This window comes from Gavia stellata, chromosome 6 (assembly GCF_030936135.1).
Source record: "Gavia stellata isolate bGavSte3 chromosome 6, bGavSte3.hap2, whole genome shotgun sequence".
Taxonomy (NCBI): domain Eukaryota; kingdom Metazoa; phylum Chordata; class Aves; order Gaviiformes; family Gaviidae; genus Gavia; species Gavia stellata.
Window position 1 is genome coordinate 3,448,069 of NC_082599.1, and position 18,566 is coordinate 3,466,634.

At 45.2% G+C, this 18,566-nt stretch overlaps 1 protein-coding gene across 1 annotated transcript in view; it reads left to right on the forward strand.

Annotated features, from left to right (window-relative positions):
- Positions 1–18,566, forward strand: part of OBSCN (obscurin, cytoskeletal calmodulin and titin-interacting RhoGEF) — a 194,316-nt gene that overhangs the window by 5,451 nt on the left and 170,299 nt on the right. The window contains 3 exon segments of the mRNA XM_059818275.1: positions 3,297–4,437; positions 12,234–12,503; positions 15,079–15,339. Of these exon segments, the coding sequence (XP_059674258.1) occupies positions 3,306–4,437; positions 12,234–12,503; positions 15,079–15,339 (1,663 nt within the window). The 5' untranslated portion in view covers positions 3,297–3,305.

Below are 18,566 nucleotides of genomic sequence, written 5' to 3' on the forward strand. Positions count from 1 at the left end.
ATAGTTGAGAAAGAATAGGACATGAGCTCTGGGTCTGTGTTTTGATTGTTAATTCTTAGTTACTGTAGTGAATGTTACTACTGGGTTCTCCAGAGGTTAACTTGAATCCCAATATCGCCCCCCCAAACATTGAAATGGTCCTTCCCCAAACTAGCAGAAGACTCTGATGGTCAATCAATTGACTTCAGTGGAAATTTCCACTGACTTCAGTGTGCTTTGGCTCAAGCCCAAGGCTCGTATCTGCATCTTCTAACCATTCATGCAGCTTCTTTGCTTGCAGCTTTGCAAGCGTTTATGGAAAATACATTTTAAAGCTCATGTGAGGACAGAGGTTGAAGGTAGTAAGAGGGGCTAAAGAACTACAAACTAGTTCACAGATTTCTAAACCAGGTTGAGAGCAAGGGAAAAATAGTTCTGTATATTCATTGCAACGGGTACTGAAGGTGACCGCTCTACAGAAAGTCAGTCTGTCTTAGCACTAATGACTGCAAGTCAATCATTCTTTGGATTCTTAGTATTTACTAAGAATGATTTTTCCCTATTACTGGTTTTTTTCAAGTTTAAACTTTGAAAGCATTTTCTTTAATTTCTAAAGACTTTTGGTGGAATAATGAAATTTGCTTGATACCAGAAAGAAAAACCAATCAAAAGTGAATTACTTTAGAAAGGATCAATTTTCTCTAAAGGGAAAGGTCTTTGACTGCTTCTTACGAGTTTCATATGTGCTTTGGAGAGGGAGAGACAGGACAGGATAGGAAATAATATATTTTTCTTGTTAAATATAGAAAGAAGACTACGTTTCTTTCTGCTTTAGATCTGTGGCCCAAATGAAGTTTGAAGATTAGCTCAGCTATACCATTTTCAGTGGTAATAATGATTATAATGAATACCATTTTGTATTTTTGTGCCACCACTTTCCCAGTATTTAGTTTTAGTGTCAATTTGTGTCTTTCAATCCCCGGTGGCGTAAATAGAATGAAAAATTGTAATCTGTTATTAATTTTCATGCATGATTTGTTATATACTCCAGCAAGTACATTGTCATATATACACTGTGCACATAATTATGTGCGAGACCATCCCTGTCCTGATATGAAGAAGAAATGGGAGGGGAGCCAAGACAGAGGGAAAATAAGCAATTTCCCCAAGGTCATGCAGCAGGTCAATCCAACCCCCACTCCCTGGTGCCATCAGTGATTTGCACGTCAGTGTTAATGCACCGCAACAGGAGCTGGAGGAGTATAGAAAAAATAATGAAACCTCTGCCCAAATGGTGACTCAAGAAACGAAAGCGGGTTTTTGGCCTGCTCCTACTCGTTTCTGCTGGAGGTGGGGGGGGAGATTGTGAAAGCATCTGCCATTGGGTGAGAGAGTGGGTGGATTTGTGGCCAGTGGGGAAGCCGAACTGCTGCAGGATTAAGGAGGATATTTCTGTCGTGGTGACTGGTTATTATTTCCTTTCTGAGTTACAACAGACAGTGCCCTGGTCGTTTCGCTTTGTGTTGCACTTTGAAGGTGAAAAAGCATGGATGTGAGAGCAGTACTGCAGTAACCCCTGAGTAGAGACCTTTCCTATAGCTCGGAGTGGAGCTGCATGCGCTTGCTAAGATAGGAGCATTTGGCATCATGAGGCCAAAGAGATATATTATCTTGGAGAGAAATGGTGCACTCAAGTCTTCTGAGTAAGACTTCCAGAGAGTCTTGGAGCTGGGAAGCTTGCTCTCCTTACAGAGCACTATTGTTGAGTCTAATCCTGCTCCCAGGGAGAGTCAGCTGGTGCAGGGTTACTAGTGCTAACGGGGTCAAGACCAGGCTTTTAGCTGTGCTATACTTATCAAAGTAAATGTTAGCCAATGCACGGAAAAGGGCTTCTTGGAGGATTAGAAGTAGACTTACTCCAGCAGAAGGGAAAGGACATTCAGGAGTCCATGTACAGAGCAGTGAAGAAGCAAGAAAAGTTTGTGTGCTATGTGGACTTCAGCCGTGATCTCTGTTGTATCACTCTCCAGATGCACAGGGATGGGTAGATTCTGTGTGTGAGTGAACACGGCTGTAAAGATTAGTGTCACTGATGGCTTTTGACTTTCTTGGGACACAAGGGCACCAGAATTGCCATGAGCTTTAGTTTTGAACACTGCTTCAGCCTCGTCCCCTTGGCTGGTCCCTGTCACCAAACAGCTGCAGGTTGATGCACAGCTCCCTCTGCGAGCAGCTGAGAATACCTGGACGATGAGACATCTTTCCTGTAAGCCCTAAGCCACGTGGGGCTTTTTTGGAGAAGTCTGGCACCATTTGGATTGCTGCGTGCATTCCCCATGGCGGTTCCTCCTGTGGCTTTGCACTCCCATGTACGTAGTGTGTGTGTGCCAAGCCATACGTGTGCACGAACACCCATCCCCATTGCAGCTGTGTCTGGCCCTACGCCATCTGGATGAGGCTGTATATAAGCTATAGATACTCATTGGCTACCATCGCTATCAAAGTAGCTGTATCTCAGTGGTTGTGTTGAATGGAGACTGAGGTAAAGAGAAATATCATCAATAAAATGACAGGCATATCTGTGTGTCCTGCTAAAGGCTGGCCCCTGCAGGAGAGGGGTTTACCGTAAGGTCTGTGTGAACATGATTCAGAAAACAAGACCTAGGGATGGATAATGACCAGAGAGGGCAAGAGGAGAGGTGGAGCATGTTGTATAAGCAGAATTGGAAAAAAAAAAAAGAAAAAAATGAAAAAAAAAAAGCAAGGAGAAAGAGAAAAATTGAAAAGAGCAAGGGCAATAAGATACAAAAAGAAAGGTGAAGATGAAGAGATGAGTATGAAGGAGAAGGTATCTTGATGGGTAGACTCGTCTCTCAGGATTTAACGTCCATTTGTTTCTCTATGGCTACAGAACTAGCCCATATCACAGAATCACTAAGGTTGGAAAAGACCTGTAAGATCATCAAGTCCAACCATATATGTTATATAGCATTAGTGCAGGTCACTTTCCTGGTGCCAAAGCTTAAAGGGACCATCATGTTCTTTCTGTATGCACTGCCCAAAGACTTGTATTTTACCCAGTGGCTTCCCCAGTGTGGGGAAGTGAGCTACCTTCTCTGTCAGCAGTTTATTGAGCTTAAATCTAAGAAATGTGCAAGACCTAAAATATTCCAAGGCCTTCTCACCTACAATGAGAAGGACAATGAAAACATGACTGTTCTAGATGACAAACATCCTGATACCATGGAAGTGCAGCAATTCTTTGCCTGCACCACCTAATCTGCTCTTTCTTGACGTTTTTATTTCTCACCCTTTAGGAAACCAAGATGGATTACAGCTCGTTCAGCGGAGTCCCCCGGTTCTTGACACGGCCTAAAGCGTTCATGGTGTCTGTGGGGAAGGATGCCACCTTGAGCTGCCAGATCATTGGAAACCCCATCCCAGTTGTGAGCTGGGAAAAGGATAAACTTCCAGTCAAGTCTGGAGGACGGTTTAAAACCACAGAAGATGGGGATCTCTATAGGCTAACAATCTACGATCTGAGCCTGGAGGACAGTGGCCAATACATCTGCCGGGCCAAGAACACCATCGGGGAAGCTTTTGCAGCTGTCAGCATCAAAGTTGGAGAGGAGACCACGGTAACGGAGTCAGCCCCATACTTCATCCAGAAACCATCCTCCATCAAAGTAACGTTGGGAGAAGATGCCATGTTCAAATGCAAAGTCCAGGGTAGCCCTCCCCTCTCGGTGAATTGGGAGAAGGATGGGAGACACCTGCGGAACCAGGCTGATGCTGGCCGCTTCCAGATCGAGTCTGCTGGTGAGTCAAATGCTCTCACCATCCAGTGTGCCCGGCTGGGGGACAGCGGCACCTACACCTGCCGGGCACAGAATCCCATCGGCTCTGCCAGCGCTTCAGCTGCGCTGGTGGTGGAAACGCAGGGCTCTTCCAACCCGGGCAGCAGCAGCCACTTTGATACCAGCTGCGGCAAGACGGCATCCTTGTTGTCTCACTTGCAGAAGAGGCGAGAGGAGATCAGGAAGATGGATATCTCCCATGGGACTCTTGATTCAACATCTGCCCAATCTTACCCCATGGCAGAAGGGTTGTCTGGCATCAGCTACAGCCTCTCCCGGGATTACGAGAGGGCAGCAGGACTTACCACCAAAGGGGCCCGCAACGCTACTTTTGGGGCGCTGACACGCACATGCAGCGTGACGGAGGGGAAGCATGCCAAGTTGAGCTGCTACGTGACGGGCGAGCCCAAGCCAGAGATCGTGTGGAAGAAGGACAACGAGGTCATTTTGGAAGGGCGGCGGCACGTCATCTATGAGGATGATCAGGAGAACTTTGTGCTGAAGATCCTTTTCTGCAAGCAGATAGACAATGGGCTGTACACCTGCACGGCCTCCAACCTGGCAGGCCAGACCTACAGCTCCGTGCTCGTCACCGTCAAAGGTGGGTGCTTATGTTTCTCACCAGGGTGGACATGCCTACAAGGAGACAGCCAATGCACTTGAATTGGGGTGGGAGCGTGAACAAAACTTCTGCCACCGAACTGCTGAAAAGGAGTGTGGGTTAGATATGACTAAAGCCCTCCAGCTGTAAAGTGGGTTAAGCACTGGAATAGATGACCTGGGGAGAGAGTCTCATCACTGGGGGTTTTAGGAAGAGCAATAAGTGTGCACCAGTCAGGGATGGATGTTGTAGAACTGGCTGGTTGTGGGGCAGCTGGGATGAACCAGATCTCTAAAGTTCCCATCCATCCTGGTTTTATAGTAATGTTAGGCATCCGTTACCATCCTCTGGACCAGTGGCTGCTAAAGCCCCATCTTACCCTCCAGGCTTTAATCACATCTGGGTTTATATTCACCACAAGATTTAGTCAAACTGGCACACATGTACCATTTAAGCAGTAGTAGAGGGAACACCTCCCTGCAAGCTGAGTGTGTCTGGCTGCCTTGCATCCCTTGGGGGACCTAGTCCAACTGTAATTGCAGTCCATCTCAGTTTTCCTGTACAGAGTGACCCACCAGCAGCCTTGTTCTTGCCAGGCTCTTCAGCCTTTTCCCAGCTTGTGTGGCTGGATAACCTGTAGTCCTTGTATGCTTCCAGAACTCTACCAGGTCCAGGGTGCCTCTGTTTGCTGTGGTTGGGGGTGATGGACTTGCCTTCAGAAGGTCCCTCAATGCTGGTGGAGGTCAGATCAAGCTCTTCAGAATGGCGATAAAAATGTGACACACATATATTTTCACAAAGGAAGCTCTAAATTTTCAAGCAATTTGGCAAGGTTACAGCAGGCAGTTTGCAATCCAGGCAGCATCTGTAAATTAACGCTCAGATGTGAAAGGCTTTGCCACTTCAGTGGCAAAATAGATGTTTTTAACTGGCAGCAAAATAAATCAGAAATCTAAATGAGTAGGAATGATCTGTGTTTCATACCAGTCTTTAAGACTCTCAGCTTTTATTTGGTTTTCTGGTTTCCCTTTTCTGGACCTCTCCTTTCACACTCACCGTCTTTCCCGTCAGTGACTCAGTCCCTGTGTCCATCAGTGACATCTGATCCGTGGAACTCGCTGGCACTTGTCCCACTCATTGCCATCCCTTGGAGGTGCTGAGTGGTGTTGGGAAGGGCATTTGTCCTCCTCCATAAAGCTGTGATTACCTTGTGAGTCAGGACTCAGAGCTGAAGACCGAGCCTGACCCTCGGGTGGGTGTTCACTTCGAGGGTGGCTCAAGCTCTGTTACTTGCCCAACACCTGTCTTGCAAAGACAAACACCCTCCCCTCTGCCCATGCTTATTTGATTATTCTCAATGGGTGCAACCTGTTCCAAAGGAGAAGGGGAAAGCATGCGAAGCAACAGGTCTGGGAGCAAGCACCATGGGAAAACGTTATTGATCAATGTCCATTGTCAAGAGACACCTGTGAGACAGAGGGTTTAAGTGGGAATGTTTGTGTTCTGTTTCTTTGTTACGCTATACCATGTTGGGCTTTCTGACCAGGCCAAAGCTGCCATGGAAAATCTACGTCCGTTGGTTATAATTAGGCCCTGAATAATGACTCTCCTTTGTGTCACCAGAAGTCCTCCTCAGCCCTCTAAAGACATCTCAGAATGATGTAGCAATGAAGGGAGCTTTTAATTCTGTTGTTTATGCCATTGGTGATGCCATTAGCTCATCTGCCATCAGGTTTAGGGAGGTAGGTCATCTTGCCATGCAACCTTCTCTTTGCTCAGTCGTGCAGAAGAGGCTAAATTCTCCAAGCAGCCGCCCTTGGTAAGCACCATGGTGCCACGTTGGTCTTTCTGCAGGTAACAGCCTATTTATAGAGCCTGTGACACCGCATCCACAGCGTGTGTCTACAGGCACACGTACCAGGAGAGACAAGCTTAATGGCTTTAAATATGCTCTGGCATTTTGATTCACAGAATTTCAACACAAGACTCTGAGTGAGAATATTTATGGGTATTTTGAAGATAATCATAAAAAAAGACTACCTAGCCCAGCATCCTGTCTGGAAGGTGGCTCTTAGCAGTCTCTCAGGTCATAGGACTGGGCACAGGTCAAACCTCCTCTACAAAGCCTCCTATATTCTGTCAATCTAGATCCTAGACCTAAGGACCCAATACACTTGTAAGCACTTTGCTGAGCCCATGCCTTAAAGATCATTGAGCTGAAAAAAAGAGAATTTTGAGCTGTTCCTAAATGAGATGTAGTGAATCAGACGTAAATCTCAAAGGCGAGGCTACAGGGCAGAGAGTCACTCTCACAATTAAGGAAAACCAAGAGTTGATTACTCCGCTTTAGAAATGTGTCTAGAGCAGGGATAAAATCACAAGCCGTACGCTGAAACATGAGCTGTAAAAGAAGTTAGGAAATGCTTCCCAAAACTAAACCTCTTTGACACACTGAAGAGCAGAGAGGGTGGGAGGAACACGAATAACAGACTTGGATTTCCTGAAGGCTTTGGATATGTCTTGAGGCCATGTGTAAAGTTAGCGAGAACAGTGTACAGGTCTCCATCCTTGGTCCTGGGCCAAGCAATGTTCATCTGAGTCCCTGAATACAGTAATCAGATACTGTATGAAAAGGTTAAAGGTTGCAAGCCAAGTAGGATAGAGACTGGAAAAACAGACTAGGGCAGAGGCCACTCTATTCCTTTCTGACCCGAAGTGATTTTGGATGACCACTATCATGGTAGTCACATTTGAGATCTGAAAGAGAACTTGAGAAATGTGGTGGTGGAAAGGAAACTTGGAAAACACAGTAACTCAGAAGACCAAAGGCACAAGATGGTGGTAGCTTGTCCATGCACCTTTAGACAGCTCCATTTGGAAGGATTCTCCATATTCTTACTCTCACTGGATCATTTTTGTTAGGCAGAGGGAAAACTTGCCTCTGGAATAATAAATGGAGAGCCCGTGAGAAGGCCAGGAATAGGCAAGAGGAAATGTAGGCAAGTGAGAAGACCAGGTCAAGCAGACAGATATGCCTTGAGAAGGTTAAGGAAACCTTGGCTTCTTTGCAAGCTGCACCTATTCTCAGCAAAATATGTGTTAGCAGGACCTGCTTTTAAAAAAATAACATCATCTCATTGCTAGTTTGGTTGGTATGGACCAAACAAAAAAGCCTGTGACACTCTGGAGAAATATGTTCTCAAGACAAGCAGCCAAATTCGTATCTGATCTAAGCTCTTGCAGTTTCCTGCAAACTCCATGAGCTGCTCTTGCTCCATGCTCCCTCAGGGTTTTGCTTTGCTGTTTCTATCTCACATTTCTCCCAATAGACAGGTTTTTGTAGACCTCTTATTTTATCTCTTATTTCTCCTTCTTTAGAAATGTTATTGCCTTCATTATATTCCTTAATTAATATTTCTGCTTTGGCTAAAAACAGATTAACAGAAAAAACTGTACAGTCAAAAAAATAAGGGAAAAAACCCCCAAACATACTGATACTAGAGATGAATTTAAATGACCTTTCAGGGCACTCTGAGTTAATGAAAATGAGCCATGTCCTGGGAGTCCAGGTGTTACAAGGACGAAGCAGAATTGCCATTCAAATTCACACCAGTGAGCTCTCATGGAAGTAAACGTTTCTAGATAAGAGTTGGTTTGGAGTGATCAGAAAAACACTGTTTCGTACCTTTAGTTGGATTCTGTGTGAAATGACATCCACTTGAACTGCTCTTCCAGCTTGCAAAACGCTCAGGCACCTCTTGCTTCTGCTCCCCCACTGCAGCCTGTGTGTAAATTGTCTCCTCCACGGTGCCTGGGACTCACATGTACATGGAACTCCGGTGACTTGAGCAGAGGTGAAAGTCCTTTGTATTGTTGGAGACGCAGCCCAACTGGGAGAGCATCCTTAGGGAAGGATGTGGTCAGGAAACCATCAAACCACGGCTTGCAAAAAGTGCCAGAGCAGATCACATTTCCACTCCAGTCGTTCTGACACAAACCACCCAGATTTTCTCAAAGGAGATTTGAATAATTGAGTGTTTTGAGCAAAAGCAGCATTTTGGTGTGGAACTGAAAGACCAGAAATAACCTTTCTTGCTTAATGTTAAATAATTTCTAACCAGCTCTGATATTTATAGGAACTAGAGGCGGGAGTTGGTGGCACTTCTTATCCGAAAAAGGGGGTCCCTGTGAGAATTATGTTACATGTAACCTCAGCTGAACACCTTGCTTATCTTACAAGGACATTTTCAGATATTATGAACATTTTGGATAATAAGGAAAATGATTGATAGCTAAATGGCTTTATCTTCCGTATTGGAGTCATACTTAACACGAGCTTACATTGAGAATTACCTTGTGAAAGGATAATACATGACAAACAGGCACTTAGAAATGAGCAGTCAATACTTATAGAGTCTGTCAGAACAAATATAACAGTTATCTGCAGCAGCTGTTCCTGATGTGCCTATAGTAGAATATTAGAAATATTCTAGAATATATCAGAAATATTCTAGAATACAGTAGAAATATTATAGTAGAATATTTCTGAATTGTGCTGGGTGCTATACAAATAGGTAAGAGAGGATGCCTGCGTTAGAGAACTTGCAATGTAAATGTCAAAATCTGACAGACTGCAGGCCAACTTGGGGTGAAAGAGAATAACAGAGGTCTCTGCTTAGCTCACTGCACTGGCCAGTGGGAGAATAAGTGTATTTATTTGTTTTCTCATTTCACTAGTTAAGTGGAAAGTACACTGGAAGGCTGGTGTAAAGTTTAGTGCTTCCTTCCTCACAATAAGTCTTCTTCATGTAAATATTATGTGGTTATATACTCAGACTGTGTTGATTAGTCTATTAACAAGGATAATGAGCCACCTGCCTTTGACAGATCTTTCCTTGAGATGTGGGTTGCCTGTTGATCAGCTGGAAACACTGTTCCCTCCTGGCCACCTCTCTGAGCATCTCTCTGACCTGGCCAGGGGGCTGGTTATGGGCCAGATGAATCATTTGTTTGGGATGCCTACTCTAAAGAGACCTGTGGTCCTTCTGTAGTCCCCTGACCAAAATTAACCCCCTCTGTCTGACCAGGTACATGCTAGACAATGTAAAGCACTTGAAGATGTATTCAGGAAGAGGGGGCTGGTGGGTTTTGGTGCCTCTCTCACATCTCCAAAGCAAAAAAAGCAGTGGGCTGGGTGAATCCCAGGCGTCGATTCAGTTTATCAGCTGCTGTCTCTCTGAAGCCCCTTTCAGAGTGAGATAAGATGTGTGTGCACATGTCAGTAGGACGAAAGCAAAGTTGTTTTCATAGGATATCTGTGACACCAAGCTGCCAAAGATAGCCCTGCACCTACTTTCCCTGGCTGGAAAAGCAGTGCTGTTCTTGCCACGCGTACAAAAGAATCAACCAACTTGTCTGTGTTATGCGTTTGTACATTTAAGAGCTTTTTCCTGGAGCAGCTTTTTTTTTTTTTAACCTTAGATACTGCTTAGTGACTGTAAAGGGAGAGGGGTTAATGATATGGCCAGTTGCTCCAAGCATGGGAATACACTTGTGTGCTTCTCAGGTGCATCTCCTGTTGCCTTCTGGCCCTTGGGCATGTCTGTGTGTTCTCACTGTCAGTTCCAGACTCCCTCCTATCTCGCACAGCAGCGCTGTGCCCAGCTCCCACAGCTGATTTATGAATTTAATCATCCTTCTGATTAATGCTTTCTTGATCTCATCCCCTTGCTTGTTCCCATGGGATGAGAATTACAACTGCGTCATTCCTCCTGACTACATGGGGTGCTTCCAGAGGTGATATATGGGATTGCGGGGCAGGAGTCTGAGTTGCCCGCTGGTTAAAGAAAAAAGGATAATTAACATGTGGGGTGTAGGCAGAGCAGGTCTGTGTAACCGTAGCTGAAGGCTTTTCAAGGCAAGACTTTGACTTGCTTTGAATTGAGGTGCATTAAGGCAAAATGTTTTTGAAGAAAATAGCCAAGTTGACATGGTGAGCTAGAGTCACCTTCCTGTTCCTAAAGGTATTATATGGGTTCCCAGTCAGGTTTTAATCTCAGGATAATAACCAAGGTAGGAGATAGCGTTGCTCCCTCCAGATGTCCTGTCTAGCCCTTAGGATCTGGTATCTCTATCCAGGCTGTGCTCAGCTAGAAATGATTGCAGGTGTTTATGCGACAGCTGCAGTCGTGGCTGTGCCGGGGGGGAATGAAAGACCTGCAAAACTGAACGCGTGAGTTTCTAGGGCTTGAGTTCAGAAAAGAGCAAACCAGATCAAAGACAGCACTCTTCCCATAGCACCTACTGTCCTAGTGCGGGGGCAGGAGGGGGCAGGTAATGTACTGAGCTACCAGATCTGAATTTAACAAGATGGAGGCTCCTGGATGTCAAAACTTGGATGTGGGATGTTTGAGGGCCTTGATTTGTGTTTCTCCAGCCTCTAGAGCATGGTGACTGTGAGTGGGATGTGCCACCATGGGCGTGAGTTTATAAATCTACCTGGCATTGCTGACTGCTAATGACTGCATGAAAAAAGGCTGGGAGCTGGTGCAGTAGTTATTAGAAGATGAAGGTACATGTCAAGACGTGATGTCTGATGAGTGGTGATGCGTCAGCACTGTCTAATCCGAGTCTGTGACGTGACTGTGGCACCAGTCCCGTGGCTGTGACCACCGGCTGTCCTCTTCAGTCCAACTCCCCTGTCTCCTGTTTAGTGCTGGGGGTACCAGGATGATTTCACAGCACATCTGACACTGGAGTTAAACATTGTTCTGTTTGTAAAATGTCTTCCCTCACTGCCATGCAGCTTTTTTTCATGTTTGAGCTACACCCTGGTTTCTCCCTAAGCCAGAGCACTGCAGCCCTGCTGCTGGAGGAAAGCAGAGGCAGTTGGGAGACTTGGGCTCTTTCTCTAGTTCTTTTGCTGTCCTTGACAAAAGCTGATACAGAGCCTTTGGTACTTGTGGGGAGAACAGAAAACTCCTCCAGCAGTTACTTCTGTGCTTTCCCCCACGTCTGTCCTTGTGTGCACAGCCACCTCTCACCTTTCTGTGCCCTTTCAGATCCCTCCACTGAGCTCGTTTCTGCTGCAAGATCCCTAAAACATCGGTTTTTGCACCAGCTGACCAGCTCAGCTGCTCACACTCACCTAGAATTGCTGCCCTGTGCCCTCTCCCTAAGACCAGCTTGTTTCCTATTTACCCACCTGTAGTATCTTTACTTTTAAGGGCTTTTACTCTGATGTGAAGTGGCTGTTGCTATGTATGGAGTCAGGCTGGGTGGGCTCTGCCCTTCATCTTGGTGGTATCACTAAGTGAGAGGGTGCTATGCAGAGATGTTCATGCTAGAGGACAGGCAGGCTACAAGAGCAGAGTTTATTAACCTGATGCTTCACCAACTTGTTTGCATTGCTTTGGATTAGAGCAGACACCTCTGTGTGGTGTTGTAGGGCAGGGACTGCAGATCAGATTGATACTGCTTCGTTTTTAGGTAAGTCTGGAAACAAACCGAGTCCACAGTTGGACTTGATGATCTTAAGGGTCTTTTCCAACCTAAGTGATTCTGTCATTCTAAATGATTCTAAGTCCTGAAAAGTACTTCTGCTGGGATCTAAAGATTTTTTTTATGTGAGAGCAGAACATCTACTGTAGTAGGGCTTGATTATCTCAGGACAAATCAATACCAATAATAAGGAGTGTTAATGTTTAATTTTTTTCTATTGATTTATTTATTTGCACACGTCTTACCCCAAACCCTCACAAACTCTTGTTTCTCCTTTCTGTATTTATCCTCTTAAGAACCTTCAATACCCTTCAAGGAAAAACTGAAGGATCTTGAAGTGAGGGAGAAGGAATCTGCTACCTTCCAATGTGAAGTGCCTGTTCCTAGTACAGAGACGGCTTGGTTCAAGGAGGAAACCAAACTCCGGCAGAGCAAGAAATACAACATCGAAGAAGAGGGCACGTATCGCCGGCTCACTGTCCAGAACGTCACCGCAGATGATGACGCTGTCTATATCTGTGAGATGAAAGAAGGGAGCAGGACCATCGCAGAGTTGTCTGTCCAAGGTAAGAAAGGCTCTAGCTATTTCAGATCGGCCAAGTCTCGCCTACTGAGTGCGAGATTCACGCATGGGATGCCAGAATCGACCTTGTGAATGGCATTTACCCCATGGATGTGTGCAGTGAAGAACAGCAGACTCCCTTATGGTGTGAGAGGAGAGCCACATGTGGTGGGTCAGTGGGTCCCTGGGTCTTCTGCCAGGGTGTATCTGGGACACAGGGTCACAGAGCGGGGACAGACTCTGTTGCTGCACAAGATATGTCACCTGGTGGGGCCCTATGCTTAAAGGGGCTTCCTAGAAGGCAAACTCCTTGAGCTGTAGCCTAGCATTGTAGAATTCCCTTAACCTGATCCCAAGCATCAGATATGTCCCCTGGCACCGTCTCACACAGGTCTTGTCCAGTGTCCCGCGAACGCAACGGTGAATCTCGTCTGAGAGTGATACTGCCCACACTGGGAAGCTGGCTTATCAGCTACGGTTTATCATCTGATGTGTGGTGCAGACAGCGGTCAGCACCAGTATGGTTTCAGATAGGAAACCAGATCCACTCTCCACATCTCTGACATCTGGAGCTGTTCTCTGGAGTTTGGAAAGCTCATGAGAAAGTGGCAAAATGTGGCTATAGATCCGTGTCCAAGTCTCCTGAGTCTGGTGGTTTAGGACTAAAGTGCAAGTAGGTGTAGACCCTGGTATGGTGTAGGTGTCTCACAGCCAGTAAACGTGCACGTCAGACAGAGGCATGTCTGCAAAAGGGGCCATTGGTTCTGAACTCCATGACCTACTGTATGAATAAGAACCTAGCCATGCAACTCCAGGATCCGTAAATTTTATTTTGATGATGCTTATGCTGATATCATTGACCTCTCCTGTAGTGTGAATTGAAGATCTGTAATAGCTAGAGGATTGCACTTGTCCTGTGTCATTTGGGTCTTGGCCTCTTCTCCCAAGTGACGAGTGACAGGACAAGAGAAAATGGCCTCAAGTTGTGTCAGGGGAGGTTTAGGCTGGATATTAGGAAAAATTTCTTTACTGAGAGAGTGGTGAAGCACTGGAACAGGCTGCCCAGGGAGGTGGTGGAGTCACCATCCCGGGAGGTGTTCAAGGAACGTGTGGACGAGGCATTGTGGGACATGGTTTAGTGGGCATGGTGGTGTTGGGTTGATGGTTGGACTTGATGATCTTACAGGTCTTTTCCAACCTTAGTGATTCTGTGATTCTGTGATTTGAAGCCTGACTTTACTCCCAGTGAAACCAGAAGTAGTTTTTCGCTGCATAAATTGGTGCAAGGCAGCTGGGTGACATGCATCCTTGTGCAAATTCCTTTTTGTATCATTAGCAAAGAGCTAAGAGTGCACATGGGTGGAGGCAGAAGGGGAAATTTAGTCTGGAGACACGGAAGAGTACAGATATCTTTTTGTTGCACCTTCTGTTAGGTCTAGACCAGCCAAACACTGTAAGTGCGTTTGGTCCCAGTAGGACAGCTGGTGTTTGTGCTATGGTATTACAGCATGTTCCATTAAAAAAGAGAGTGACTGAGCCAGGTGGAGCTCTCAGGAGGGAAAGGAGGCAGAGCCTTCCTGGGAGAGCCCCATGCCTGCCCCAGGGGGAGAAGGTTCGAGAGAGCAGGGTGGGGTTGGGAGAATGTGAGAACTTGGCAGGATGCAAAGGGCTGGGGGACAGGGACACTGTTGAGGGCAGCAAGGAGCAGACACACGGCCAAGCTTCGGCGAGGATGAGCAAAGAATCAGGGTCTTAAACTCTACTGATGAAACATGTGCCTGATGTGTTGCTTCATGAAGGAGTTCAGCATTGCTTCTCATAAAATAGCTCCGGGTGCTTTGCCTGGGTGAGGGCTCTTTTGCCTCGCAGGGACTGTTCCAGGGCTGGAGCCAGTCACCATCTGTCAATAGGGGTGGTTCCATGATTCTTTGTCCAAGATTTCCTGTGAATAGTCACATCTTGTAACTTCGAGGTTATTCTAATAAGTGATAAACCCCACAGTCACTTGGAAAGGACACAAATAAGTGAAGTTCCTTCCATGTGAAATTCTGAGTTGACTCTAAGGAGAAAGCTGAGGTTTTCAGTGTATTTTCTATTAATTCAGATGACTGGTATGTTTGCTGTCTTGGTTATGTAAGTTACTGGTAATTCTGATGGAGGCAAAATCCCAAAGACGGATGAATGACCTGTCTGGTTTAAGACTACTTTAGCAAAGTTTTAATTTGAATTCCCAGCATATGAGGGCAACGAAAGCCGTATCACTGTAAAATCTGTTCTTGGCAAGACCGCGTACCTTGCGTTTACCCAAAAGCAGACTCCACTTGTTAGGCTAGAAACGTGAGCGACTGTAGTCAAACAAGATTGCTTTTCTCTCTCTGAAGGCCAAAATGAGTCCTTGGGATTATCTGTTGTGGATAACTCAGAGCCTAGGAATTCATTTAGGGATGTCTGCATAGTGTCTACAATGTTTTGATTAGGTGAGAGCTGTTGGCTAGTCCTGTTGTAGTCTGGATGGTCCAGTGTTGCCAGAGACTTTAATATCTGCTGTTTGCTGATCATAATTAATTTCTTATTTAAAGGGAACATCATTAAAAAGCTTCCACGAAAGACTGCGGTCTTCATAAACGATACAGCCATCTTCTGCGTGGAGCTGGACAATGAATGCCAGAACATCCAATGGCTGAAAAATAAAGAAGAAGTGAAGCCCAGTGATAGAATCTCCATTACCTGCTCTGGCAAGCAACATACCATGATCATCCGAGAGTGTAAGATGGAAGATGCTGGTGAGATTGCCTTCCTGGCTGATGAAAGCAAGACTTCTACCCAGTTCACTGTGACCAGTAAGCTTCACTTTTATTCAGTGTTGGTGTTGGGTTTTCCCTAGCAAGCAGGTATTCCCGTGTTAGCACTGTTAGTTTAGGTACTGCCATAGGAAGTTTGTTGTCCAAAGACAAGAGCAGGTTTGATGTCTGCCACAAAAGGCTGACAGCCTGAACACTAGCGTTATGAGCTGTTATGGAGAGATCAAAACAGAGAGAGAAGAGGAGTCCTGGGGAAAGAACACGGCACAAATGTGCGTCGTCTTCATACCATTCTTATTTCATGCTGGAGTGAACGTAAACTGATAACTGAGTAAAACACGGGGTAAGGGACATGCGTGTTCTCCCCATCACAAGGTGCTTAGAAAACGCTGTGTAAGTTGCATACATTGCAATCGCCTTACTTCATTGTACACAGAGCGCTGTGGGTGCTCCACCTACACGCTGACCTCCATTTTCCAAAATCATTAGTTTCTGTGAGGGGCATTTATCAATTCTTGCTATGGGGATAATACTACTTCTAGCAAATAGGGGCCACTTATCTCTCCCTCTCTGTCTTTGCTGAGGATTTGGAGTCAGCGAGCGTTCAATTCCTTCCGTAGGTGTTGAGTCTACAGAGACATGAGGGTAGCTTGTGGGTATGTTGGCTATGACAGAGAAGTAGATAAGTGCCCTGAACATTTTTGGCAGAGTATTTCCATTCTAGCAAGCAAAAACATCTGTGAAAGAACATTTATGCACACGCACATGAAGCATTTTAGGGGCAGTCAAGCTTTCACCAAGCTTGAAACATCTTACTTTGATTTTAGCTTCTTAAGCTGTTTGCATTAAAGTAAAATATAAAAAAAAAAACCAAAACCCTGCAAGAAAAGGGGGAAATGATTTCTCCTGAAAATAGAGTTTCCTTCCTTTTGTGGAGACCAGCAAAGCCGTGTCCTCTCTCATCATCTCTTTGACGCGACAAAGCTGGGAAGACCCTGTGAATTGATGGTAGCTATGCTGAAAGAGGGACCTTTGTCTTGATTAGCTTTACTCGGGGAGACTGATGCAATATGCAGGCTGGAGAATACCTTCAGCTGGCAGATCGGATCTGAGCAAGGGTTTCCATTAACAGAGCAATAACAGCAGGTGCAATGTAGTTGAGATCGGCCCCAAAATGAAATTTTGGTGAAGTTTCCTAATTTTACAATGCTTTATTTTGATGGCATTGCATTTCCTAGGCAAAAGCTGCTTCATTTAAGGCAGAGAACTGCATGTGGTTTCTGGCTCTGCTGCAGTTCCAGTTTGCATGTGAACAAGTCGCCAACTCTAGTCACTATTTGGGAAGGATAATACTTCTTTTCTCCTACCACCACCACCTCCAAATTGCAATTACTCAGTGGTAAAAATAAATCTTTAAATACAGGTTTATAACTGTTGCGTTACCTAAACTTGGTTGGGGCATTCTGATGCTGTTGAGCTAAAATGAGGAAAAAAATGAGGTAAGTGTGGCACTTAACATTGTGACAGTTTCTAAGGTATTTGGAAATCTTTAACATCCAACCAAGCACTTATTCAATGGTAACGACAAAGTTCAGTTTGATTTCGGACTCTGCTGTTTATGAAGCAAGAGTTGATTCATGGAATAGAAAAAGGCAAGAAGCTGTCTTCCCACAAACAGGTATCTCTGAACAAAATATTACATTACCATTTCTGATGGTAAGGTCAAGAGATCTGATTCCAGGGTCTAGTGTTCAGCTTAATGGGACCTTCGGCATCCAGCTCTGACCAGCAGTAACTGACAGGCTGGTAACCGCGCACCCCAAAACACTTATGTGTCTATTTAGGTAACGAAGGAAAAATGCATCGCATTGAGATTTCCTATTTTTACACTTCACGCATATCTGATCAGCTGCTTGAAGAATCCTGTGTACTATGTTCACATCTTTTTCAATTAGCTGGACAAGATCAGTGTTGGCTGTTTTAATAGCAGTTATCAGGCAAGCAATGTTTATATGTTATTTGCTCAGTATCTTGCATTGTTACTATGCCTGTTTTACAGATGGGTAAACTGAGGCAGAAGTTGTCCCAGAGTTCTGTTTTTAGTCTAAGCTCATCATACAGGCTCCCTCTCTAGTCATGAATACTTGAGTGCGATTCATTTCACCTGTCTCACACCTTCTTTAAGCTGGGATGAATTGCTCCAGAGTGTGCATGGGATTGCAGGTGGAGTCTGGTTGACTGACTTAAACCAGACACCTTTCAGATAGCCAAAATTAAATGAAATGGATCCTTTACCATGTCTGTAGATGTGTAACTAGAGCATATCAGATAATTCCTAGCCTCTTGACCATATCAGTGGCAGCACATAGTGAATAACCCTGATGGGACTTGAGCCTTCTCTAAAGGGTTCAAGAGGAATGAGAGGGTGAACATAAATCTTCATTATGCAAATACCTGCAGGATACATTTGTGACCTCAGGTACTGTAAAATAGCCACATGTCCTCGATTGTAGTGTCTCACAGTGGGGACATTTCTTTGTCATTTCCTTTTGAAGTTAATCCCCCGACCCCAGAAGCTGGCTCTGCATAAATTACTAAAACAGAGCTCTCCAGTGACAGCTATCACTCTTAGGAGACAAAGTTACAACACGCCTTCTGAGTGGAGGTAGCATAAAATGCAGAAGCAGGACAGATACCCAGATGAAAGCAGCTGCAGAGAACAGCCAAGCCTGTGTAACAAGCAACTGAGATCCCCATGAGTCTAAGACCCATGCGCTGTTTATTCACGTCTATCTTTTATCTCTGAAACATCCCAGTTGTACAGTGTTTAGCTTTCTTGCGTTTAAGGCTGTTGAGGATCTGGACTGAAATGTTTTAGTGTCAGTTGGAACAGGTTCTCGAGAAGAAATGGAGGATGTAGACTCCTGGCTCAGGCTGCTTTTTACAGAGTTGGATTTACATTGCTGTGCAGGATGCCACACCTGCGTGTAAAGCATTGCAAAATATCGCTGCGCTCGTCCCTGACGCAATGGTACATTGCCACGCATTCGTTCCTCTCAGGCACATCTACGTTCCTGACTGCAGGGATGTATAGGGTTGAAGTTCTGACAGAAGATAAGTACTAGCAGACTTACAATATTAGTGCAACTATCCCTGCGCAATGATGTCTAGTAAGCAGGGCAAAATTGTGCCACCTTGCCAGAGTAATCCCACTGAGGTATTTTTATTTTTTTTTAGCCTGGATTCACACCAGGGAAGTGGAACTG